The following is a 24,917-nucleotide window of genomic DNA, read 5'->3' on the forward strand; positions in this document are numbered from 1 at the left end:
ATCTCAACCAATGTGAAATTGATGAATCTTTCAGCAACAGTAAATTTGCAACAAACATACAACAAAATTATAGATCACTTTTAGTGGCAACAATCTGATTTGCACAACTAATTGGCCTCTTCAAATGACTTCAGAAATAGTCACTATTGTGACTGACAATGTACTGAAATATGGTGATATGAGAAATGCCAAGGGGTTGTGCCTGTGTGAAAATGCAGCAGTGTGCAAGAGATGCATCGAATGAGTGCTTGCTATGACAGTGAGGATGTGCAAGAAGTGAGGAGATACAATGGGCTGATGATGTGCGAGTGCAAGGTGTGGGCGACATACTGTGCAATATACAGTGAAGAGGGTGGACAGGTGCTGCTGTGTTGTGCATAGGGGAACATGTGTTGTGGAGCGCAACACAGGAAGTAAAGTGAAGGTGTAGAGGTGATTAGTACAGCATAGATGAAGGTGAGCTTAGTGTAAGAAGTGCAGTGAATTTGAGAAATGAAAGTGCGGGCGATGATGTGTAGGTGCACAAAGTGAAGGTGCTGGATGTTGATGATGGTGTATTGTGTATAGGTGAGATGTTATAAAGAGTGGGAGGCCACAGGGTGGAGTATTGTGTTGATGCGCAGGGGATGTACATGTGGCAGATGCATTAGCTACAAACATTAGCCGATCTATGCAAGGTTGGATATCAAACAAGCATGCAGAAAAGAAAAAAACAAAAATCAATGAATGCATGGCACGACATGAATGCATAAATAGATGGAATTTGCTAAAAATGCAACTGATGACACTAAATATACAGCTCGATCACCAATATAAGCTTTTACAGGATATGATCATAGCTCGATTGAAATTTTGCTGGGTTGCTTGGTGAGCCTGGAATTGTGCAAGTTGTTGCTGAATCATGCATGGTTGTGTATGGTATGCAGGTGCAGCAGTGTATCTAAGTATATGATGTGTTGTGAGCATATCAACTGATATACAATGATCATATCGAATGATGTGCTGTGGAAGTAACATGCCGTGAGCATATTCAAAGAGTGTATTGTGTGAGATCCAGTGATTGTGTTGTGAATGCACAGGAAATCACAACAAATTAGCTTTAAGTAGCACACAGTACTTTTCGAATTTCGATATGCAGAAAATCAGGTGAGTGCCACTTAGCACATCAATACAGCAAATCAAGAAGAGTTTACAACAACAAACATTGGATTCTCCTTTAGCAGCAACAAAGTGATTTGCAGAAAGTTGATAGCAAGTCGGTTTTTTTTTTTGCAAATTAAATTCAATAGCAGCAACAAGTTGCCTTCAGCTTCACCTAGTCACAAAGAGTCAGACCTATTATCTTTAATGGAGATCAAAGGAACTCCGGTGATCTTTTTCGACTTTCAGAAGATGCAGAACTCTCTGGCATTGCCTTAATCCCAGGCGTCCTCTCTAATAAACGTGTGGTGTCATTGACGCCTACAAAAAATTGTTGCTTAGTCTAAATCTTTTTAGGAACAGCTCCCCTTGAAAGCTTTGCCAATTCTATTTGTCTTCCAAGCATTTCTAGGAAACCAATAAGATCTTCAATGATAGATGTGCCCATCTCATGACTAGTAACACCTCCAATCTTTGAGTTCAAAGGATTTGATTGACGCTTCCTCTTCCTCCCCATGGTGATTATTGCGCCTTCTCCTATATCACTTGATGCTTTTAGTTGTTTCTTAATCTTGAGACATCAAAAATGTCATCTAAGGTTTTATGACAACATATTTTACTGCTATTATTGTTCCCAGAAGCATGAGGAGGAGGTGAGGTGTTCTGAAAATGCACAGCAATAGGCAACTATGAAAAACTCACATGCTATGCTATGAAAATGCCCCTCCACATATTATGAAAAATTATGAATGATGTGTTGTGAGTCACAGTGGAGATATGAAAAGCAATATGCCAATGAGCAATACTAAGATGCAATGTACTAGATATAAATGGGAATTACAGCATCATGAACACAATACTTATGGGAAATATGAGGTGCTGAACATGGATGACATTGAGGTGCTAAATGGAAGATATTAGATGCCTAAGAATAGTGCAAGGACGAGGATCAGATCCCACTGCTCATGCTTACCTACCAATGAAGGACTAAAGATGAAATAAAATGAAGGTGAAATAGAAACAGATGCCTCATTGCAAAATGCATATAAGAAAACAACAATGCTGAATGGAATACATTGACATTAGGATTTCTAAAAATTGAATCCAACGAAATGCAATACTGCGTATGATTGAAATCGAACATAGAAGAGATACAAGTGAGATTATGTCAACTGTAACTGAAAATCTTGATGAAGTTATGAAGTTCATGGATGTAACTTGCAGCTGATGCAGGAATTAATACAAAAATAGAAGGAATGAAGAATAAAAGAAAATACAAAGATGCTCAGATATACATAAGAGCATGAGATGCGATGAAACAAAAAGGGATATTGAGCCGTGATGGAATGAGATCTTGACACAGATCTGAAGCTAGAGAGCTTGCAGATTTGTGTTTGATCAAATGATAATAGTGGATGCGTTAGAAGGGGATGAATGGAATCAAAATCCAGATGGGTAAATGTTGATGGAACAAAATTATGACATAGATCTAAAGCTAGAGAGCTTGCAGGTCTAATGTAAGTCACATGATATTGATGAATGCAAATGCAATGTGAATCGATGGAGGAGCTTCTCAAATCAAAATACATGATAGATGAAAGTTGATGACATGATGCAAATCAATGTTATTTGAGTAAGACCTCAATGAGTAAGAGGAGTAGAACACACAGAGAATGCAGTAAAATAAAAGAAAACCAAATAAACAGATATGCGACAATGAAAAAAATGGACTGATTAACAATTCTAAGGATGTATCTAGACGAAACAAATCAAAATAACTCCTAAAACGAGAAGAATGAGGGGTGAGAGAGAGAGAGAGAACATCTTACAGAACCAATTGATGTGGGATGGATGTGCGCAGGATGGCTTCTCTGATATCTTTTGTTGAGTGACTCCAAAGTCTTCGATGAAGAAGAGAGGGGAGAGGAAGAAGAAAGGAGGGGAAAAGGAGAGAAGAAAGGAAGGAGGGAGATGGAGGAGGCGAGAGATGGATTTTGCGAATGGATGGAAGAGAATGGGATCATGCGAGGTGGAGGGGTGAGAACCGAATGAGAAAATCAACCCCGATGGCCATTTTTATAAGAGGAGACCGTTATGAAACTTTTCAAAAAGGTCCCTTGATATTTTAAAAACAAGGTCTTAGTTATGAGGATTTTCACAAAGGAGCAAAGCTATTTTCCGAAATTCTTTTCTTTTATTTTTCTGTAGGAAAAACCCTAATACTACGAGGGGGAGGATCTGGATGGAGTTTTTAAATTTTTTTTTTATAAAATATTTGTTTTAAAATTTTAGGATTTTACAAAAATAAGGTTTTATGAAAATATATGGTTTTAATTTCAGAAATTGAGTTTCAAAATAGATCTGGATCCAAGATTTTGGGTAAATACTCGAGTTTGGATCTCGAATTGAGGAACAAAGAAGAGTAGATCCAAATGGATATTGGATTTGGATGAGATGTCTGAGGTATTCAAAAAATTTATTTTGTATTTTTAGATTTTGAAAATAGGAGGATCGAGCTCAGAATTGGATTTGGATATCTTATCTGAATCCAAAATTGGGTCAAATATGGAAATGAAATTGAATTTCAGATCTTCAACCAGTGAATACGAGAAGTGAATGGAAATTTACATAATTTTCTTTATGAATAACTTAGAAGGTGGATGCTAGGGGCAAAAAGAGAATTTTTTAAAATTTTGAAAATTTTGGGGTGTTTACAGATGCCCCTCTTTGCTGGTAAGTCGGTTGAAAGCCGAGCTTAGTGGCAAAAAAAAACATGCCAAATTTTAAAACAAAAATGCCCCAGTCAGGAAATCTGGACTGGGTGTAGAAGAATTGCTTTGTGAAAAATGATTCTAAGGTTTAGCACCTTATCCTGAATGGCTTGAAAAAAGATGAAATCCTCGAGAATGAAATAATTGGACAAAAGAAAATGAGAAAATCATGATGGGACTTTGGAATGAAGATCCCAAAATTGTGAAAATGAGAGATTTTAATCAAAGAGAGGTCTCATGGCTGAGACAAAATAAGCTTTTTGGAATGGTTCAGGTCCAGCCTTTAACCTGGATGGGACGACAATATGTCAGAGTGAAGTTCAGGTTTAACCCTTACCTGAATGGGAAAGAAATATATGGATTCCTCGTTAGAATGAGAAAAAATCATGATGAGACATTTTTTGAAAAATACTTCATGAGACGAGGCCCAGGTACAATCCTTACCTGAATGGATATGAAAAATATGGATTCCTCGCCAAGATAGAGAAAACCATGACGGGACTAAAAGAAATACCTCATCAAAATGAGGCAACTCTTTTGAAGATGTAAACCCTGCTAGGTTGCATCAAGATAGACATTGAGTATTTATTTAATTTTTGAATAGCCAAAAAATTTTGCCAATAAGATGAAATTGTAGTTGATTCAAATGCTTGAAAATGTGCACGTATGTGCAAAAGATATTTTCCCTTTTACCTAGAGTATTTCTTCCAACAAGGTTAACTCCATGGATTTAAGAGTCAAGTTAAAATTTTAACGTTGTTGATTTTCTTCAAGGAAGTTATTCATTTTCTTGATATGAAAAGAAAAGAAATATACTCAATTTTATAAAAGTAAGTAGTGAAAAGATATTGATAAAAGGATTTTGCATGAGAAAAGATTATTCTTTGCAATTTTTGGCAATTTTGATATCTGAGATATACTTTTTGCACTTTCTGAGACATAGAATTGAAATCTTTTGTTGGGGTTTGACGAGAATTTCATCACAGCAACCTTCAACTTGGAGATGTTTAGATTTTTCCTAGAAGAACACTTCACATTCCTTCAACTTGGAGATGATCAGGGTCTTCCTTGTCCTCAGAAATTGATAAAGATGTCTCTTGAAATCTTTTGATGGTATGAATCAAATATCTTTCAGGGTTGGTCGGGAGGTTCATCGCATCGGCCTTCAACTTGGCGATGATTTGAACTTTCTTTGAAAGGATACGTCACACACTTCTTTAACTTGGAGATGATTTGAACCTTCTTTATCCCCATGGGTCTAACTCGCATATCTGTCTTCAACTTGATGATAGTTGAGAGATCCCTTTTGCAGATAATCAATTATACTTGCTTTCTTAAGAATTTCGAGTGGATTCTTTATTGCTCAGAATATTTTTACTGCTTTCTTTCCAAAAGAATCATCTTTTAAAAGTGCACCATAGCTATGATCAATATCAATTTGCTTCTGGCTTTTCAAAATCATTGAACATTTCTTCGCTAATCATACCTAGGATATTTCTTTTATCCTTTTGGTTGATCAATAAGAAAAATGTTTGAATTTTGCTCTTTTTTTAAGCGAGCTTCACCTTTTAGGAAAGAATACTAGAGGTAACCTGAGGTGATTCTTTTGTGTTGTAAGATATTGAAATCAACAAATGTTTTTAGCAAATTGCAAAATGTTTGAGAATTCTTTATAAAACAATTACTCAACATCAATTTTGATGGGACCTTGAGCTGAAATTTGGAAGAAATAATATGAAAATTAAGAACAACATTTGGTTTAATTAAGCGGTGGCGGTTAATCTGGAGGTCGTGGTTGTTTACCACTTGGTGGTTTGTTTGGATGGCGTGCAATGATGCCCTTTTTCGGGAATCTCCGGTCGACATTATTCATCTTGCTCAAAAAATCCTGGTGGACGTTTACGCAATTCTGCGTATTCATTTTCCCGATCTAATGTTTCCTCCTGTTGTCGCTCTGCTCCCTCCGGATTTTATTGGTTTTGCGGCTCCTGCGTGAGCTGCTTTTTTTTTGTTTATCTGGCTTCTGCTTGTTTCTGTTTTATTTCTGTTTTTCTGCTTTTGTTCTCTTTGGGTTCAACTCTGTTGACCCTTTCTGTGGCTATGTTGAAATCCTGTTTTGGCTCTCTCTCTCTTGTTTTCCCTTGCGGATCCCTTTCATTTTGTTTTGCTTGGAGAACACATTATACTAGTGGGGTCAAGCTGGTGAACTTTTGCTGTTCGGATTCTTGTTCAGACATCATGAACCTCCTGAGATGCAAATTTTACAAGAGAGCCATCGATTCCTGCTCTCTTTTGGTCTCTTCTATAAAACTCATCAATGCTTTACTAAGAAAGCCAAAGGCAAGGACTCAAACCAACTTGTTCTTTACATGTTACTTTCCTTCTCCTTACAATTTACTTGTAACCATAGTCAATTATCGGCCATTTTAGGAAAATCTATCAAAAATGGAGTTAATAAAAAAAAACTAATATTTTCAGAATATCATGCTTTTATATTGTCATGTTATTAGCACAATTTTTATAAATTTTGTGTTTATATTTTTAACGGTTTTTCTTATATTTTTAAAATCCTACCAAGATTTTTACATGAAAAAAAAATTATCGTGAGATTTTCCTTCCCTGAGAAAATCCTGATACCGAAATTTGTGACTGTTAAGAGAAACGTGATGATAATGATGCGGTAATGAGAGTGTAAAATTGATTTACTTCATTATGCCAAGGAGACGTGTTCCATATATGATACAAGGCTAAACTAGCTCCAACAAAGGTGGAAAAGGTTACAACAATGAAAGCGATGATCCCATGTCTGCGATAAGGTTATCTCGATGATCAAGGGATAATGGCAGTTGCTACATCACAAATGTAGCAACTGCCCACTTGCATGATAACTGGAATTTGTTGTGAAGATAACCCGATAATGGGTATCGCCACTTGCATGATAATCAATAATGGATATCGGATAACACGATAATGGATGTACAAATGTAGCAACTGCCCATGGAGATCGATCCAGTGAGGATAACGATGATGTCGTTTAACAGTGACTATGCTTTAATTTTTTGCAAGAGAAGCAAATAAATGTTCAAGACAGACGCGACCTCCTTTGCTATTAGAATCACATACTTTAGGAGGCTAATCTTCTACGCTTTATGTTTCTCTCCTGTTTTTAGTGCAGTTCATTATTACCACTAATCCTTGTCTCAATATTAAAATTGCCACAAATTGCTAGAAGTTGGTCAAATTTTGATTTTTTGGCAAAATTACAGGCACTTTGAGAGAGAGATTTAAAATCAAAAGAGTATTTTTCTCTAGAAAAGGAGTCCGTGGTCAACTGAGTGACTCCCTTCCCTTATCAATAGGGAAATTATTTTCAACATTGCTCCATACACTCATAAACCATAGGAGAACCATTTTCTCACTTTTGCAATCACATGAGAAAATGGTTAATCCTCAGAATCATTCTTTCAAAACTTGAATGAATGCTTTTCACAGGGATGTAAGGGACCTTTTTTTTTCTCATTTTCTTGTTATGAAATCTTTTTCATGTACTTTGCGTTTTGTTGCTCTTAACTTTTCATTGATGTTTCTCTGTTATTTTGGCTGGAAATAATAACTGAAAAAATAAAAAATTTGTTGGTTTCAAATATGGTTCGGAGAGTGTCCCATGGAAGATCTAGGAAGTTTTGGCAGAGTTCATCTTGCTCAACACAGACCAAGTAGAACTGTCAGGCAGTTAAGTCTCCCTCTCCAAGTCAGTAATACTGAAAACACAACAGTTAGACTATCTGAAAGCAGAAAAGAATATCCTACAGAGGTTGGATTTTCCTTTCATTGTCAATCTCCTCGGTTATAGTCAAGACAAGTACGTTGATCTCATCATGGAATATGTAGACGGGTAAGCAACAATTTGAGCATGAAAAAGAAGATGATGAATTACTTTCTTCCAACAGCTAACAAGTTTCAGTAGCATAAGAGCTCGTTTTCATGAAGAGGAAGGAAGGTCTGCAGACTCTCCTTCCATGGAAAACAAGCCCCAACCCCACAGAAAATGTTTCTGCAGATTTGTGAAGGGCTGTGTGGAACTTGGGGCTACTTTTGCGCATAAAGAGGCTTCCATGTTTTAACGGGGGCATATGGAACACAGCAAAATAGTGTCTTTCTGCAGAAATGGCTGTTTCCGTGGCACACAAACACCTAAATCAGACACATGGTATTGGTGCACACAACATGTAATTGTTAGCACTTAAATTTTTTTTTTCTCAGCGGAGAATTCACAAGTTATCTGGAAGAAGCAGGGCGGTTTGACGAGGCAACAACAGTCAGTATCACCCGCTTGTATTTTTAATATTGATGTTACAGACCTAAAAAGGAAAAAAAGACTTTTTTTCATGAAAACATACACTGGTTTATTTGCAGCGTTTCTACACAGCACAGATTCTCTTAACATTCGAGTATCTTCATGGTCAGAATATAGTGTACAGGGATCTTAAGGTACATAAAATATCTGCATAATCTATTTATTGAAGTTTATCATATCTTTCTGTTATGAACTGTGTGAGAAACGACATTTACAGCCAGAGAACTTACTGTTGGATGAGTTGGGTAACAAAAATTGGTAGATTTTGGGTTTGTCAAACACATCTGCAGGAGGACCTTTACTCTATGCGGTAAGGCTTCAGTTAAATAACTTCTGTTACTTCCAAGGTTCCATGTGATAAAAGTTTCATTCACAAAATGCTTGGTTTCTATAACTTGTTCAAGTATGGATCTTGTCAAAAGTTCACCCTAGAGAGATTTTTTTTCCTGATTTGGGCATTTCCAGGAACACCCGACTACTTAGCTCCTGAAATAATCTTAAAGGTTATGGGAAACAGTTGACTGGTAAAGTTTGTGCTATTTCAATTTCTTTAATATTTAGCATTTCAACTTTATGATATTCTAAGTTTATTGAACTCAACATTTCAGGTGGACATTTGGGGGACGTTCGGTTGGATCATTAAGAATAGCTTTCTCAGGGGAATCTGAGAAAGTGATTCTAATAGCCTGAAATCTCATGTTCAACCGAACATGAGATTTCAGGCAACCCGTGATTTCAAATCATTCTGATTCAAAATCACGGCAACCCATGAGATTCTAAATCTCACAGGTTGCCCTGGGATTTAGAATCAGAATGATTTGAAATCAAATCATTCTGATTCTAAATCATGTCCAGTTGAGGCACCCGAACATACCCTTGGTGTCTTCATGCATGAGATGCTGGCAGGATATCCACCTTTCTATGACGAAGGTCTGCATATATAGTTCCCTTTCTAAAGATAGAATATTAAATTAAACGTTAATAAGAATTTTAAATTAGCTGTTTAATGTTTTATCCTTTGTTTCAACTACAGCAAGAGTTGGTAATTGCAAGAAAATCCTCAGTGGAAAACTAGACTTTCCAGATTATTTTTCTAAAAGGTGAGCAGTACACAAACAAAAGAGAAAAAATAGAAACAATACCAAAATATGGACTTTTTTTTTTCAAGCATCAATTTTCTTTTCTTTTTCTGCATTTAGATTAATGAAACATGTTTCTTGTGGTTACAGTGCAAAAGATCTGATAAGAAAGCTTCTGACTGTTGACTCAAACAACGGGTAATTTACACTTAGGGAGTCTTCTTTCCTCTTTCTTGCCTTCTATCATTTCTGGTGTCACTGGGATATCTCATGGATAGTTGCCAATCCAGAATCGGCTGTCTCAAAGGTGGCATCAGCAAGATCAAATTGCATCCTTTTTTTGCATCCGTCAATTGGCACGATCTGCTGCAGAAAAGGCAGACAACACCTATAAGCCCTAATATTATGGTTAGTTACAGAAGCTGTAAGGAAAGAGAATGAGAATGCCCTATTATATATATAGAGAGAGAGTTTACTAATTTTGCTCTTTTTGCAGGCAGAAGATCCCTCTATCAGTTTCCAAGAATGTTCAAATCAAAATTATCATGACAAGTTTGAGATACCACAAATGGACCAGCTACTGTTCAAGGACCTATAGGACTTCAACAGCATGGGCTCCAACTTTGAATACCTCACAAACTAATGATATGCTGTGACTGTTGATTATGAAATGTTACTGCATTCGTATGATCTTATTTTATAACCAGTACTCTATTTCAAGTCAGTATACAAAAAAAAGTGTTGTTTAAAACCTTTTACATTTTTTATTTTTCAAATCAAGATCAATGAAATTTTCGTCTGCAAATGCATCAAGAATATTTTGATTAAGGAGGAGGGTTGCGGTAGGCCAGTGACAGCCAACATAAAAACTTAGTCATGCCCTATGAATATGAACCAATATGAGAATTTCGTTGGGGCGTTCTCTACTTAGCGACACGTTGTACTCTATAGGCCCGGAGGCAGTGATAAATGGGCAAGGGTTGCTAGGTCGTCTCCCGGAAGCCACGCGTCATACCGACGCCCGGGTGTGGTGTCAAATAGGCAAGGGTTCCCTCACTTTGTTGGACGGGTAGGGGTAAAGAAGTTAGTCCAAGACCATAAAATTAAGTTAGCCATTTGGAACAGGTAAGTTGGTAGAGTTAGTAGATGTTATGTGTAGGAGAAAGATTGATATTTTATGTCTACAAGAGACCAAATGGGTAGGTGAGAAAGCAAAAGTGATAGAACCTTGAGGATAAAAGATTTGGTATACAGGAATAAATAGGAATAGGAATAGAGTAGAGATTGTTATGAGTCGTGAGTTTATAGATAATGTAGTTGAGGTCCGTAGAAAGGGTGATAGGATTTTACTTATTAAATTAGTATTAGGTACGGATATTATTAATATTATTAGTGTTTATGCATCTCAAGTAGGTTTAGATGATTCCATTAAATGTCAATTTTGGGAAGATTTAGATGGAGTAGTAGAAGGGATATCTTATGGAGAAAAGCTTTTCATCGGCGGTGATCTTAATGGACATGTAGGCATTAGTAGGGATGGATTTGAGAGTATCCATGGAGGCTATGGTATAAGAGAAAGAAACGAAAGTGGAGAAAAAATTTTACATTTTGGTTTGTCCTATGATATGATCTTAGCAAACACTTGGTTTAGGAAGAGGGAGTCTCGCCTAGTAACATTTAAAAGTGGGGTTAATATGAGTCAGATAGATTTTTTCCTACTTAGAAAGAGAGATGGGGGTTGTTGCATCAATTGTAAGGTTATACCGGGAGAAAGTGTAGCTACACAACATAGAGTCTTAATTTTAGATCTTAGAATTAGACAATGCCGCAAAAGGGATAGACATAGGATAGATCCTAGAATTAAGTGGTGGGCACTGAAATGAGCTAAACAAGGAATGTTTGTAGAGAAGGTAGTTAAGGAAGCTGATTGGTGTCTCAAGAAGGATTTAGAATCAATGTGGAATAAGATAACGGGTGGAATAAGAAAGGTGGCTAAGGAGGTATTGTGTGAGTCTAAAGGCGGTGCACCGCTAGGTAAGGATACATTATGGTGGAACGAGGATGTCAAATTAGCTATTAAGGTTAAAAAAGAGTGTTATACAAATCTAAGTAAGAGTCGTGATAATGAGAATTTGGAGAAGTATATGATAGCAAAGAAAGAAGCTAAAAAAGTAGTTCGAAACGCGAGAGATAAGGTATATAAGGAGGTTTATGACAAGTTGGATACCAAAGAGGGCGAGAAGGATATTTATAGGCTTGCAAAGATGAGAGATAAGAAATCGAGGGATCTGGGTATGGTTAGATGTATCAAAGATGAAACACAAAGGGTTTTAGTTAAAGATGAGGAGATTAAGCAGAGATGGAAAGATTATTTTGATAAGCTATTTAATGGAAGTCATGCTCAGGATCTTGGAGACTTCTCCATTCCTTTTCATGAGATGAATCGTGACTTCATGCGCAAGATTCAAAAGAAAGAAATTGCAGAGGCTTTGAAGAAAATGAAATCAAGAAGGGCAGTTGGCCCAAATGGTATACCTATCAAGGCTTGGAAATGCTTAGGAGAGAAAGGTTTAGAATGGTAGACAAATCTTTTTAACAAGATTTGGAGGATAAATAAGATGCCTAATGAGTGGAGGAAGAGTACTTTGGTGCCTCTATATAAGAATAAGGGTAATATACAAGATTGCACAAACTATCGTGGTATAAAACTCATGAGTCATACTATGAAACTTTGGGAGAGGGTGATTGAGTCTAGGTTGAGGAAGGTTGTCATGATATCGAAGAATCAATTTGGTTTTATGCCTGAAAGATCAAGTATGGAAGCTATACATCTTCTTAGACAACTTATTGAGAGAAATAGAGAGAGGAACAAAGATTTGCATATGGTTTTTATTGATTTGGAAAAGGCATACGATAGAGTACCTAGGGACGTTCTCTGGTGGACAATGATGAAGAAAGGTGTTTCTCTCAAGTACATTAGTATAATTAAAGATATGTACGAATGAGTAGTAACCAATGTCCGCACTTGTGGAGGGGTGACAACCAATTTTCCTATAACGGTTGGGTTACATCAAGGATCTGCTTTAAGCCCTTTCCTATTTGCTATAGTGATAGATGAGCTTACGAGATTAATACAAGAAAATGTGTCGTGGTGTATGTTGTTTGCTGATGATATTGTTTTGATTGATGAGTCTAGAGCTGGGGTTAATGCTAAGTTAGAATTATGGAGATAGACATTGGAAGCAAGAGGTTTTAAGTTGAGTAAGAGTAAGACAGAATATATGGAATGTCGGTTTAGTAAGCAACGAAGTAGTGATGGGAGTGTAGTGAAGCTTGGTGAGCAAGAAATACCGGTGGATGATTGTTTCAAATATTTGGGATCTATCATTCAAAAGTATGAAGAAATTGATGGAGATGTAAATCATAGGATAAAGGTTGGGTGGATGAAATGGAAAAATGCAACTGGAGTGTTGTGCGATCGTAGAATGCCATTGCGGTTGAAGGGAAAGTTTTATAGAACGACTATTAGGCCCGCTTTACTATATGGTACAGAATGTTAGGCTGCCAAGAGACATCATATTAAAAAAATGAGTGTAGCTGAGATGGATGTGTGGAAATACAATAAAAGATAAGATTCAGAACGAGGAGATACGTAAGAAGGTAGGCGTTGCACCCATTGAAAATAAGATGAGAGAGAATCGTTTACGGTGGTTTGGACATATTCGGCGAAGGCCTAATGATGCTCCAGTTAGAAGGATGGAGAAATGAAAAAATATATTAGTTAAAAGAGGTCAAGGTAGGCCTAGGAAGACATGGATGGAGATGATAGGAAAGGATATGAATGCTTTGAACCTCACCGAGGACATGGCATTGAATAGAAATGATTGGAGGAGAAGGATTCATGTGGAAGACCCAGAATGATTTTCTTTTTTGGTTCATATAGCCGACCCCAATTGTTTTGGGATGAAGGCGTAGTTGTTGTTGTATCAAGTTGGGATATAGTTCCTAGTGTACTTTGAATAATACGCTCAATTAGGATAGTGCAACTCTTCCTGTCCAGCTATCACATTCAGTATGTTTTTTCCTTCATATCTTTATATAAGCATCAAATCTTTACCCTATTGATTTTCTTTCATTTTTAGAAGCCCAGTATTCTTAAATCAATAACAGATCTATACTCTTCTGAAATGTAACTTACAAGCCATAAAACTGGGCTTTAGCTACCAAAGCAGTCAAAAGAATAGCCCTACGCAATTAAATAACTATATTTGGCAAATGAACAAACAGAACCTGACATAACTGAAGTCCATTGACAAATAATCTCTGGATTTAACCATTTGAATGTAGTTAGTGACTAGGCAAAGATGATAGGTTCAATGAAAATTGTCATTTTCCAGTCAAGAGAGTTGCGGACATAATCACTGGGGTGATTAGTAAGACGGCTTAATGTTGGATCACACGAGCTTTTGGTTGATCTCCAAGCTTAAACACAAATGAATGAACAATAATAATACCTGTTTTCCTTCTGCATAAAGTAAAGAATTAGATTTATCTGGGCTGTGAAGCATTTGTAGCTACTGAATGGTTCTCTTGTGGTCCAGTACCATCTCCAGGTGTAGCCCCAAGGTTTTCTCTAGGCTGCTCCTGCCTTTGCTCTCTACCATTCTGTCGTTGTGCCAATCGTCTTTGAGCTTGATGCGTTGCATTCCAACTTAAATACTCTATCAACAAAGAATTTGTACTAATTGCAATTCCAAAGCCCGTGAAGGATGAAAGGAGCACCGAAAGAATAGCACTAACCTTCAGCTGATGCAGATTCCAGATGAACAAAAGTACACCATGAGTTCATTTAGATATCAAGAAAAATTTAAAATAAAGACAAATACAAGTAGCAAACTGATGCATGTTCAGTTGGCAAGGAAATATTCAAACTAAAAGACAACAAAAGTAAAAGAAAGGGTTATTTTGTTATGTGAGGATCATTTCAGCACTCGTGTGTGAGACAGTACATCTAGTTTGAAACAATCCAGAAACCCTCTATAGTTTCAACACTTAAAATTTAGACTTTGGTTTCAGAAAAAAACTTGTGATTTTTTTATTGAACACGTTTAAATAAATTATGAGAAGGTTTTACTTACAATTGAGTAAAAAATGTGAGCAAATAGGATGACGGCTGCAAACTGGAATGAGGCATAAGCCCATATATAGTTTTTGCTCACTGCAAATATAAAAAGGCTTGCAGTCAAAAACGTGAAACTTTTAATGGCTATACAGTAAAACAAAGGGAAAATTGTCATAACAATAAAGCCAAAAGAGCTGTAACTTATCTTTGTTAAAGGCAAACATAAGAACAACCATTATGCACTAAAAACAAAACAATTTGCTGTTTGAGAATTGTTCTCTTGTTGTTTCACTATGGAATGCTCATGAGATGCACACAAAATAATTTGCAAGTCACAAAAGGTGAAATCGGATGGTCATACCCATTGTGGAAGCTATCATGGATGAGAGGAGGCCTAGTACACAAGAAAATGGCAAAGAGATTGCAAGAGCACTGGAACCCATATCAGCAACCTGATTTGTATATTGATGCCCAAAGTATTATGCTCAAGAATCAGTATAAGCAAAAATGGACAAATATAAGCCAACCAACCACAGAAATTAAGGTTTCCACTAGTTACATGCCTCGACAAAGCATTTTCTTACCAGAAGCTGCTCCAGGAAACAGAAATAGGCAAGCATGCTAACCATGATGAGCACTGGAACATCCTGCCAAACCCTGCAACAGGTGACATGCTCATGAAAAGCATGATTGGAGGTTGATTCAAAAAATTAGGTGATCATACAGTAAAAGGTCATGCAGAAGAGCTTGCAATAGAACAATGCTAGCTCTTTAGCTATACAAAGGCATGCCAAGTGTAATATCTCATAATTTTTCCATAACTTTTAAGCTCAAAAATATAATTTTAATTAAATATTTATATTTAATATGACAAAATTATGGAAAATATTTAAATATGGGCTGACATCAACATGGGTCTGGACTGTTAAAACATATGTAATAATACCATAATACCCGATAGGGGTATTATGGTCATTTCACAAAGTACCCCATAGGGGTACTTATTTTGTTTCTCTAATTTCACTATTTTTTATTTTTCTTTTTCTTTTTATATTTATATTTTTTGGATACCGAAAAGGGGCCCCACAATGGAGTCGTTGGGGCCCCCAACGGTCACATATGTGACCGTTGGGGGCTCCCAACGACTCTATTGGGAGCCCCCTTTGGTCTCCTTTTCTTATAAATAGGGGGAACCCCCCATGTATGTCGTATTGCTCTTGAGAGCTCCTCTTCAATAATAGTGATATTATTTTTCATGTGTGTAGCCTTTTTATAAGGCCCTTTGTATATCCCTTAGTGGATTTTCTCTCTTGTGCTTGTTGCACTTGTCCGTGTGGGACATAGTGAATGCTTTATCATTCTTGGTTTCTTCCGCTTATTTCATTACATGGTATCAAAGCCATAAGATCTACTAAAGGAAAAATATTGTCTCTCTCTACTTCTTTTCTTTCTCACATCTTCATTGTGTAGCAATGGAAGTCAAGATTGATCTATCATTCAAACTCAATGGAAAAAATTACATGATGTGGGCATCCGCAATGGAGAATAATCTCAAAGGCAAGAAGCTTTGGGGTTATGTAATGGGAACCGTTCCGGAACCCCAACTTAAGCTCACAAAGATGGAAGGAGATCAAGAGAAAGCACTTGAAGGCGATGCTCGTCTCATGGCCATTGAAGATTATAATCATCAAATGGAAGATTGGGAGAACAACCATGCAAAAATCCTAGCATGGTTTATGAATAATGTCGAACTTAAGGTATGTGCAAATATTGCAAAATTCCGCCGGGCAAATGAAGTTTGGTTTTTTATGAAGGGCATGTTTACCCAAAAGGATCTTGCAAGAGCTTATTTCTTGCAAGAAAAAGTAAGAACCACAAAACAAGGAGACATGAGCATACAAGATTACTATAGTGCTCTAAATCCTTTGTGGGATGAATTGGCTCTTTTAGAGCCTAAATGGGTATCTATGGAGGATGTAGTTCTAAGACAAAAACAAATGGAACAAGATAGATTGTTTCAATTTTTATTTGGGCTTCGTCCCGAATTTGAACAAGTGAGATCCTCACTTCTCCATAGATCCACGTTTCCTCCCTTAGAAGAAGCTATTGCCGAGATTACTCAAGAAGAGACTAGGCATAGCATGGGTAAAAGCATAGAGGAAGTTCTTGCCGTATCTAAACCCGGCAATCATGTTAAAACATACAAACCACCTCATTTTGGTAAGCAAGGGAGTGGTGGAAGAAAAATGATTATATGTCACCATTGTTATGAGCCGGGACATATTAAACCCGTTTGCCCAAAGCTAATTGGGGCATTCAAGCCAAAGGTGGCTTCCGTTGAAGAATCCACCACCAAAGAAGATGACGGCAAGAACAGGGATCTCAAAGATACTCTTGGACAAATCTCCTTGGCTCTTCAACAAATTTTAAAGGTCACTTCTTCCACCTCCGGTGCCGCCATTGCCTCATCATCACCTCCCGGTACGTACTCTTGGATTTTAGATTCCGGAGCTTCTTTTCACATGACCCCTCATGAAAATGCATTAACCAATGTGCACACCAATTCAAAAATGTCTTGTGTCTCTACGGCCGATGGAACTTTTCTCAAAATAAATGGTGTTGGAACTCTTGATTCTAAAAATGTTCAAAATTTCCTTGTTCCAAAAGTTAGAATAGTTCCAAAATTAAATCTTAACCACTTTTTCGTTTCTCAAATAGCCGACCATGGATGTGAAATATCTTTCTCATCCCAAGGGTGCTTTGTGCAGGATCTCCGGTCTGGGAAGCGGATTGGGCAAGGCCATAGGAAGGGAGACCTTTATTTTATGGATAATTTAATGCTTCCAAATACCTCATTTTGTACTTACGTCCAAGACAAAAATATTGAAACTTGGCATAAAAGGCTTGGACATCCAAGTTACTCTAAAATGTATCTTTTTCCTTTTGGACACAAGTTTTGTAAAGAAAAAGATATCAATTGCAAAGATTGCATTTTTGGCAAAATGAAGTCTACTCCTTTTCCTATTAGATCCTTTGTGACAACAAGACCTTTTGAATTGGTGCATTCCGATGTTTGGGGGCCATCTCTGGTTCTATCTAAAGGTGGTTATTCATATTATGTTACTTTTATTGATGATTATACTAGATATGTATGGATTTATTTTCTTAACTTTAAATCGGAAGTTTTTAACTTCTTTAAAGAATTTAATGCAAAAATTCAAAATCAATTTCAAAGTCAAATATCCATTCTTAGATCTGATTCGGGTGGAGAGTACTTATCAAATGATTTTCAATCATATCTAAAACAACATGGCATTTGTCATCAAAAATCTTGCCCAAGAACTCCTCAACAAAACGGTCTAGCGGAAAGAAAACATAGGCATATTTTGGAAACCACTAGATCCTTACTCATTTCTAAAAATATTCCTAAAAATTTTTGGGCCGAAGCCGTGTTAACCTCCACCTATTTAATCAATAGGATGCCATCTTCAAAATTGAATAATATCTCTCCTTATGAAAAACTTCTTAATATGACACCCGACTACAATCGTCTTCGGATTTTTGGGTGTAAATGCTTTGTTCTTTTACATAAAAGAGATAAATTGTCACCTAAAGCAATAGAATGTGTATTTTTAGGATATGGTGAAAATCAAAAAGGCTATAGATGCTTTGATCATAAAAACAATAAGTTATTTGTCTCCAAAGATGTAACCTTTTTAGAAGATGAAAATGGATTTCACATATTGGAAAAATCAAATGAAATTGATTATATGTTTATCAATGATCTTTTAGAAGATTCAAATGATGACTCTTTGAGTCATCCGGAAATTTTAGAAAATACTCATGATTCACATGATAATGATGTATCACCAACTAATGGTGACAATCTCCAAGTATACACTCGGCGTGAGGAAGCCCAACCTATTAGTGCTTTAGAAAAATTATTGCGGCTTAATGAACCCCTAGAAGAAACCTCCCTTAGGCGTTCTTCTAGAGAATCAATTCCACCTAATAGGTTTGTCTCATATGAAACTCTTTCACCTAAATATAGAGCTTGTCTAATAGCCTTGCATTCTTACTATGAACCCTCCCATTATAATCAAGCAAAAAGTATACCTCAATGGGTTGAAGCAATGAAAGTTGAACTAGATGCTTTAAATAAAGCTAAAACTAGGGAAATAGTTCACCTTCCTCCAAATAAGAAAGCTATAGGATGTCGATGGGTCTACAAAGTCAAAACAAAAAGTGATGGTTCCCTAGAGCGTTATAAAGCTAGATTAGTTGCTAAGGGATACTCACAAGAATATGGCATCGATTATGAGGAAACTTTTGCTCCCGTGGCTCGCATGACAAGCGTTAGAACTTTAATTGCGGTAGCATCATCTAAGAAATGGCCTATATTCCAATTAGATGTTAAAAATGCCTTTCTTAATGGTCAGTTGAATGAAGAAGTATATATGAACCCTCCGCCGGGAATCAGTGTTAACCAAGGTCAAACCCTTCGGTTATTAAAAGCCTTATATGGTCTTAAACAAGCCCCTAAGGCTTGGTATGATAGATTTAGTGCTATCATGTTACAATTGGGATTTCGCTCCTGTTATACTGACACTGCTCTTTTTGTTAAACATGCAGGTAATAGTATCATCATCCTTCTGCTTTATGTTGATGATATGATCATCACTGGCAATGATGAAAGCGGTATTCTTAAAGTTAAAAATATGTTAAAACATAATTTTGATATGTCTGATCTGGGTTTTCTCAGGTACTTTCTTGGTATAGAAGTTGCATACTCTCCTCGAGGGTATATATTGTCACAGATGAAGCTTGCTGCAGACATATGTTCCAAATCTGGGATTTCAGATGATAAAAAGGTGGAAACTCCCGAGGTTATCAATGCTAAGCTACGACTGGAGGATGGAGTTCTGCTGGATGATCCTACGCCCTACAGGCAACTCATAGGCTCCCTCACCTATCTGACTATCACCAGGCCCGATATTGCTTATGCTGTGCACTCTGCAAGCCAATTTCAGCATGCTCCTACATCTGTGCATATGAGTGCTGTGCTCCGGATCATTCGATATATTAAAAATACTTTGACTAAAGGGCTATTCCTATCCTCACTCTCTTCCTTAGATTTACTAGCTTATACTGATGCTGACTGGGGAGGAAACCCAAATGATCGAATCTCAATTACTGGCTTTTGTGTGTTCCTAGGAGATTCGCTAATTGCTTGGAGGTGCAAGAAACAGCAGAAAGTCTCATTGTCTTCTACTGAAGCAGAATACAGGGCTATGGCAACTACTACAATGGAGCTGGTGTGGTTTCGAAGTCTTCTTCAAGATATGGGAGTCGAAATTACCGGGGCTTCGAAGCTTTGTTGCGACAACAAAAGTGCCATCTACATTGCCAGCAACCACACTTTCCATGAGAGGACGAAACATATTGAAATGGACTGTCATTATGTACGTGATGAATATCTTCGTGGGACAGTAACACTGCCATATGTCACTTCAGAATATCAACTTGCCAATTTCTTCACCAAAGCCCTGCCTGCTCCTCGCTTTTTGTTCCTCCTTGGCAAACTTTCGGTCATTCCCCCGTAAAGTTTGAGGGGGGGTGTTAAAACATATGTAATAATACCATAATACCCGATAGGGGTATTATGGTCATTTCACAAAGTACCCCATAGGGGTACTTATTTTGTTTCTCTAATTTCACTATTTTTTATTTTTATTTTTATTTTTATATTTGTATTTTTTGGATACCGAAAAGGGGCCCCACAATGGAGTCGTTGGGGCCCCCAACGGTCACATATGTGACCGTTGGGGGCTCCCAACGACTCTATTGGGAGCCCCTTTTGGTCTCCTTTTCTTATAAATAGGGGGAACCCCCCATGTATGTCGTATTGCTCTTAAGAGCTCCTCTTCAATAATAGTGATATTATTTTTCATGTGTGTAGCCTTTTTATAAGGCCCTTTGTATATCCCTTAGTGGATTTTCTCTCTTGTGCTTGTTGCACTTGTCCGTGTGGGACATAGTGAATGCTTTAGCATTCTTGGTTTCTTCCGCTTATTTCATTACATGGACATGATCCAGGGCCCATTGACAAGATCTATATATGATAAGAAAAATCTGCGAATTTATTTTTTTTTTCAACCTATAAATTCGAGCAAAATTTGGGTTAAAATCAGGTTAAATTCAGGCAAAATTCAGGAGCAAAATAGATCTAAGACCATAGTTAGATCCATTTCAGAATGTAGATCTCATAGGAGATCTGTTTTATCGAATTCGGATATTGGTTGGCTCAAAAAATGCATTTTTCTGATTTCACCGGCCTCTATTTTTTAGCTTTTTTCAATTTGGATCAGACTCGACCCCTCCGTTGGACTGATTTTAATATGGATCTGGACCCAGTCCAGGATCCATATTGACTAATACCCGGTCTGGGTTGAGATCCAATTGAAATTGGATATGGATTTGGGTCTGGGTCCATCCATACCTTTTTTAAAAACTAATATGAATTTAAACTTTAAAAACATAAATATGAATTTAAAGATGAAAGGATGAGGTAGCGTTCTACCTGGAGTAGAATTCTACCCCACTTAATCCTCTAGAAGGGGGCATCCCACCCTAGTGTGGAATATTCTACAAGATAATATAAAATAAAACAAGAAAAAATAATAGATAATGGTAGTTTAGAGATTTGTTAGAGGTAGAGTTCTACTTGAGTAGAACTCTACCCCTAATTATCTAGAAGGGGGCGTCACCTCCCTCTAGAGAGCCACTCTAGTTATAAAAAGAAGGAAGAGAGCCTCTCTCTCTAGAAACCGTCCCCTAGAGAGAGAGAGAGAAAGTAAGAAAAAAAAGAAAAGAGAAAAACGTGAATAGAGGGAGAGAGAAGAAAAGAGAGAAAAAGAGAGAGAGAGAAGAAGAAAAAGAAGCCTATTTTGAAGTCTCATCTTTCTTCCTCTAGATTTTTTTGAATCTTCGAATCAAGGTCTGGGTTTCTCTATTTTTCTGATAAAACAAGGGTTTAGCATGTCTTAAATCATGTCAGTTTAAGGGCAAATCATGTCTGAAAATTTTTGCATGTATTTTTTATGTTCTTGATGCTTAAATCTATGTTTTTGCATCTATGGACATGTCTGAAATTTTTGCATGCATATTTCATGTATTTTTTATGTTCTTGATGCTTTAATCCATGTTTTCGCATCCATGAACATGTCTGAAAATTTCTGTATTGCATATTTCGTGTATTTTTTACATTCTGAATGCTTAAATCCAAGTTGATGCATCTTTAATCATGTCTGCAAATTTTCAGCATGTATGTTGCTTATATTTATGATGTTTTGATGTTTAAAAATTTATTTTCTACATCCTTAATCATGCTTGTGATTTTCTGTATATATAAAACATGTATTGTTGTGTTCTTGTTAATGCAGGCTGACTTAACAGCATGATGTACATGTATATCATGCTTGCGATTTGGCATGTTTTTGTAGTATGATGTACATGTATATCATGCTTGCGATTTATAGTTTTTGCAGTATGATGTACATGTATATCACGCCTGTGTTGTAGACTGATTTCACAGCATGATGTCCATGTATATCTTGCCGGCGTTGTGGATTTAATTCGCAGCTTGATGTACGTGTGTATCATGCCTGCAAACTGGACTGATTTCACAGCATGATGTACATGGGTATCATGCCTGCATTTGGGCTGATTGTGCTTGGGCTGTGACAACAATCATGTTGTCGGCATGATGTTGTTCACACTTGTGTTGTGACAGCAAACACGCCGTCAGCATGTTGCTGCTCATGCGTGTGCAGTGACAGCAACATACTGCCAGCATGTTGCTGATCTCACACATGTTGATCATACATGTTGCGGGTATTGCATGCAGTTGATTATACATGTGTTGATCACATACACATTGTTGTTCATTACATGTTTCATGTGGTTAATGTTATTATTCATGCATAGTGTTGTTTATACACGTAACTGCACACGCATATTGTTGTTTACACATGTACCTGATCATCCATAGTGTTGTTTATACATATAGCTGATCATGCATATCGTTGTGCATACATATTGTTTTTCATACTTGTAGTTGTTCACAACTATTGTTGTTCGCAGTGGTGTTGTGCCAGCATGATGTTGTCCACCACATGTTAGTCACGTTTGTGTTGTGACAGCAAACATGTTGTCAGTAAGTTGCTGTCCACATGTGTGTAACGACAGCATATGTGTGTAACGACAGCATATGATACGCGTGTTACTCATATATGTATGCAGCAACAACAGGTATATTATATATATATATATATTATATTGCCTCCTACATACATATGTATGCATATCGCTGCGGTCGTCTTTGTACTATGATTGTGCATTGGGCTGCAATCAATGCATTTAAAAATATGATTTTTGTTGAAATTGTGGAATCTGATCGACTTTGTATGTTCATCTAAATCTGAGATAAATAGATGCTGAAACTGGTCAATTTTAAAAGTTGGGTTTTTGGCTAATGTGATGAGTTTGGTAAGATTGAATTCATGAGTTTGGTAAGATTGAATTCATTCATTTGCCATGAATATGCATTGATGATTGTGCATTGTGAACATAAGTTTGTATATCTATGTGATTTATGTTCATTGAAATTTCGCAATGAGATGAATTATTTATGAGATTGATTAATGGTTGTGTGGGAACCACAGATGGGTCTAAACTTTTTATTGCATGCTAATTTGCATAATTGTTCTTGTATAAAGAACTCTTAATTGATTAAGATGGTAAAAGAGACCAAATAATGTAATAATGTTCTTCCTTAATATCTCTTTAATAGTGTGAGAATCTTGGATGGCGGCTGTGGGTGACCGTGAGGATACTAAAACTCTGTGTGTAATTATTTTCTCCGAAAACCCGATGTGAGGTTCATTTTCCCAGCCATGGTTTTAGGGAACTTTCAGCCACTTTTCTTAGGAGTGGTGTTGTTGACTTAGCTGTAGTTATTGATATACCAAGTGACATCAATAGATGTGATGTCCTTGATATCTCGGCATTAGGTGCTGATGCCTAATGTTTCGATTGATGGTGCTGATGTCAGATATCGGTCGGAGAACAAGTGTGAAACCCAGTAATTAAAATACAAATTGTATGTTAAGCTATGACCGAGAACTACCTTGAACCTTGAAAACTTTGCCTATTTTTTAGTATCTATGGGTATGTAATGAAAGTGCAAATTAAAATTTGTGTGCATCTAATAGGGGTATGCATGCAAAAACAACTCTAATAATTAACTTAAGAAGTTATTCATACATGTGCATTAATTCATGCATCCCTTACTATTTAGCATTTGTTTCATACATTCCTGAATATTTTGACTTAGCATGAAAATTGTTGAATGCTTGCTTGAATGGTAAGTTAGTTATGATGAATTGTTGTTTGTGATTTCCTCTTAAATTTGTACATGATTTAATTTATGTTATTTCACTTACTATTGGATTTTTAGAGGAATTCGTACGAGGACTTCGATTCTTACCCATTTTTTTAAAAATATTTTTCAGGTATGGAGGCTTAGTGATGAGAGGGACTGGCTGGTTGGAGGACTCGAGCTTTTATGACTTGGTGGGCCGGGTTCTGATATGCATGGGATGGACTAGAGTTGATTTTTGAATTTTGAAATTTCTTGACTTATTTGATTAAATAAATGAAGTTCAATTTATAGTTTTAAATTGACTCTATGTTTGGAATGGTTGATGAAATGAGTATATTAAATATGTGATGTACCTCTAGTCCTTGGGAGGTTTTTCGTAATCGTTTAAAAAAAAATTCAGATTTTCTTTGAGGGTCAGTTTGGAGTCGTTACAGAGTTGGTATCATAGCTAGTTAGAACCACCACCATACAGGTCGTAAACTCGTACTTTAGAAGCAGTCTTTATATCACTGGTGAGAGATATCTTGTAAAATTTGTTTCCTTACTGTCTTGAAATTTAAAAATTCTATTTTGACTATATGGATAGTTATATTTAAATCAGTGTGTGATGATTTAAATTGTATGCTTGATATGATAGTGTTGTTGTACCAGAATCAATTCTAAGGGGGTAGGCTTGATTTAAGGGTGTAAAGTTAGCTGATTAATTCTAGTTGAATTTTTTTATAGATGTATACTCGTGGTCATTCTAGAACTCCCGCGAACTGGCAGGAGCAGAGGAATTTCTTAACGAATGCCCTCAATAGTCTGACTGAGACAATGACGACTCACGACCTATGTGCACCCTGCATCAGTAGTGACAGCGAACATTGGTGCAGTGACATACGAGAAGTTTCTAAAGTTGGATCCGCCAACTTTCTTCGAGAAGGCCGACCCCAAAGCCGCTGAGAGCAGGGTCAAGAACACTGAGCGTGCATTTTGTTTCCTGCTTGTGCTAGAGAACCGACAA

General features: G+C 36.8%; 1 protein-coding gene across 2 annotated transcripts in view; it reads right to left on the bottom strand.

The window, feature by feature from the left end:
- Positions 1 to 9,419: 9,419 nt before the first annotated feature.
- LOC149822574 (uncharacterized) overlaps positions 9,420 to 24,917 on the bottom strand; it is a 35,553-nt gene continuing 20,055 nt past the window's right edge. Inside the window, exons 5-9 of one of the 2 annotated variants that reach the window (XM_089981139.1) lie at positions 15,054 to 15,126; positions 14,831 to 14,921; positions 14,486 to 14,565; positions 13,862 to 14,153; positions 9,420 to 9,713 (exon numbers count right to left, since the gene is read on the bottom strand). In XM_089981139.1, the coding sequence (XP_089837265.1) occupies positions 13,896 to 14,153; positions 14,486 to 14,565; positions 14,831 to 14,921; positions 15,054 to 15,126 (502 nt within the window). In that variant the 3' untranslated portion in view covers positions 9,420 to 9,713; positions 13,862 to 13,895. Of the gene's footprint in view, positions 9,714 to 13,268; positions 14,154 to 14,485; positions 14,566 to 14,830; positions 14,922 to 15,053; positions 15,127 to 24,917 lie in introns of those variants that run through there. The other variant, XM_089981138.1, reaches the window with a different exon arrangement.

Source organism: Nuphar pumila, chromosome 11, assembly GCF_984573655.1.
Source record: "Nuphar pumila chromosome 11, dmNupPumi1.hap1.1, whole genome shotgun sequence".
NCBI classification, from domain to species: domain Eukaryota; kingdom Viridiplantae; phylum Streptophyta; class Magnoliopsida; order Nymphaeales; family Nymphaeaceae; genus Nuphar; species Nuphar pumila.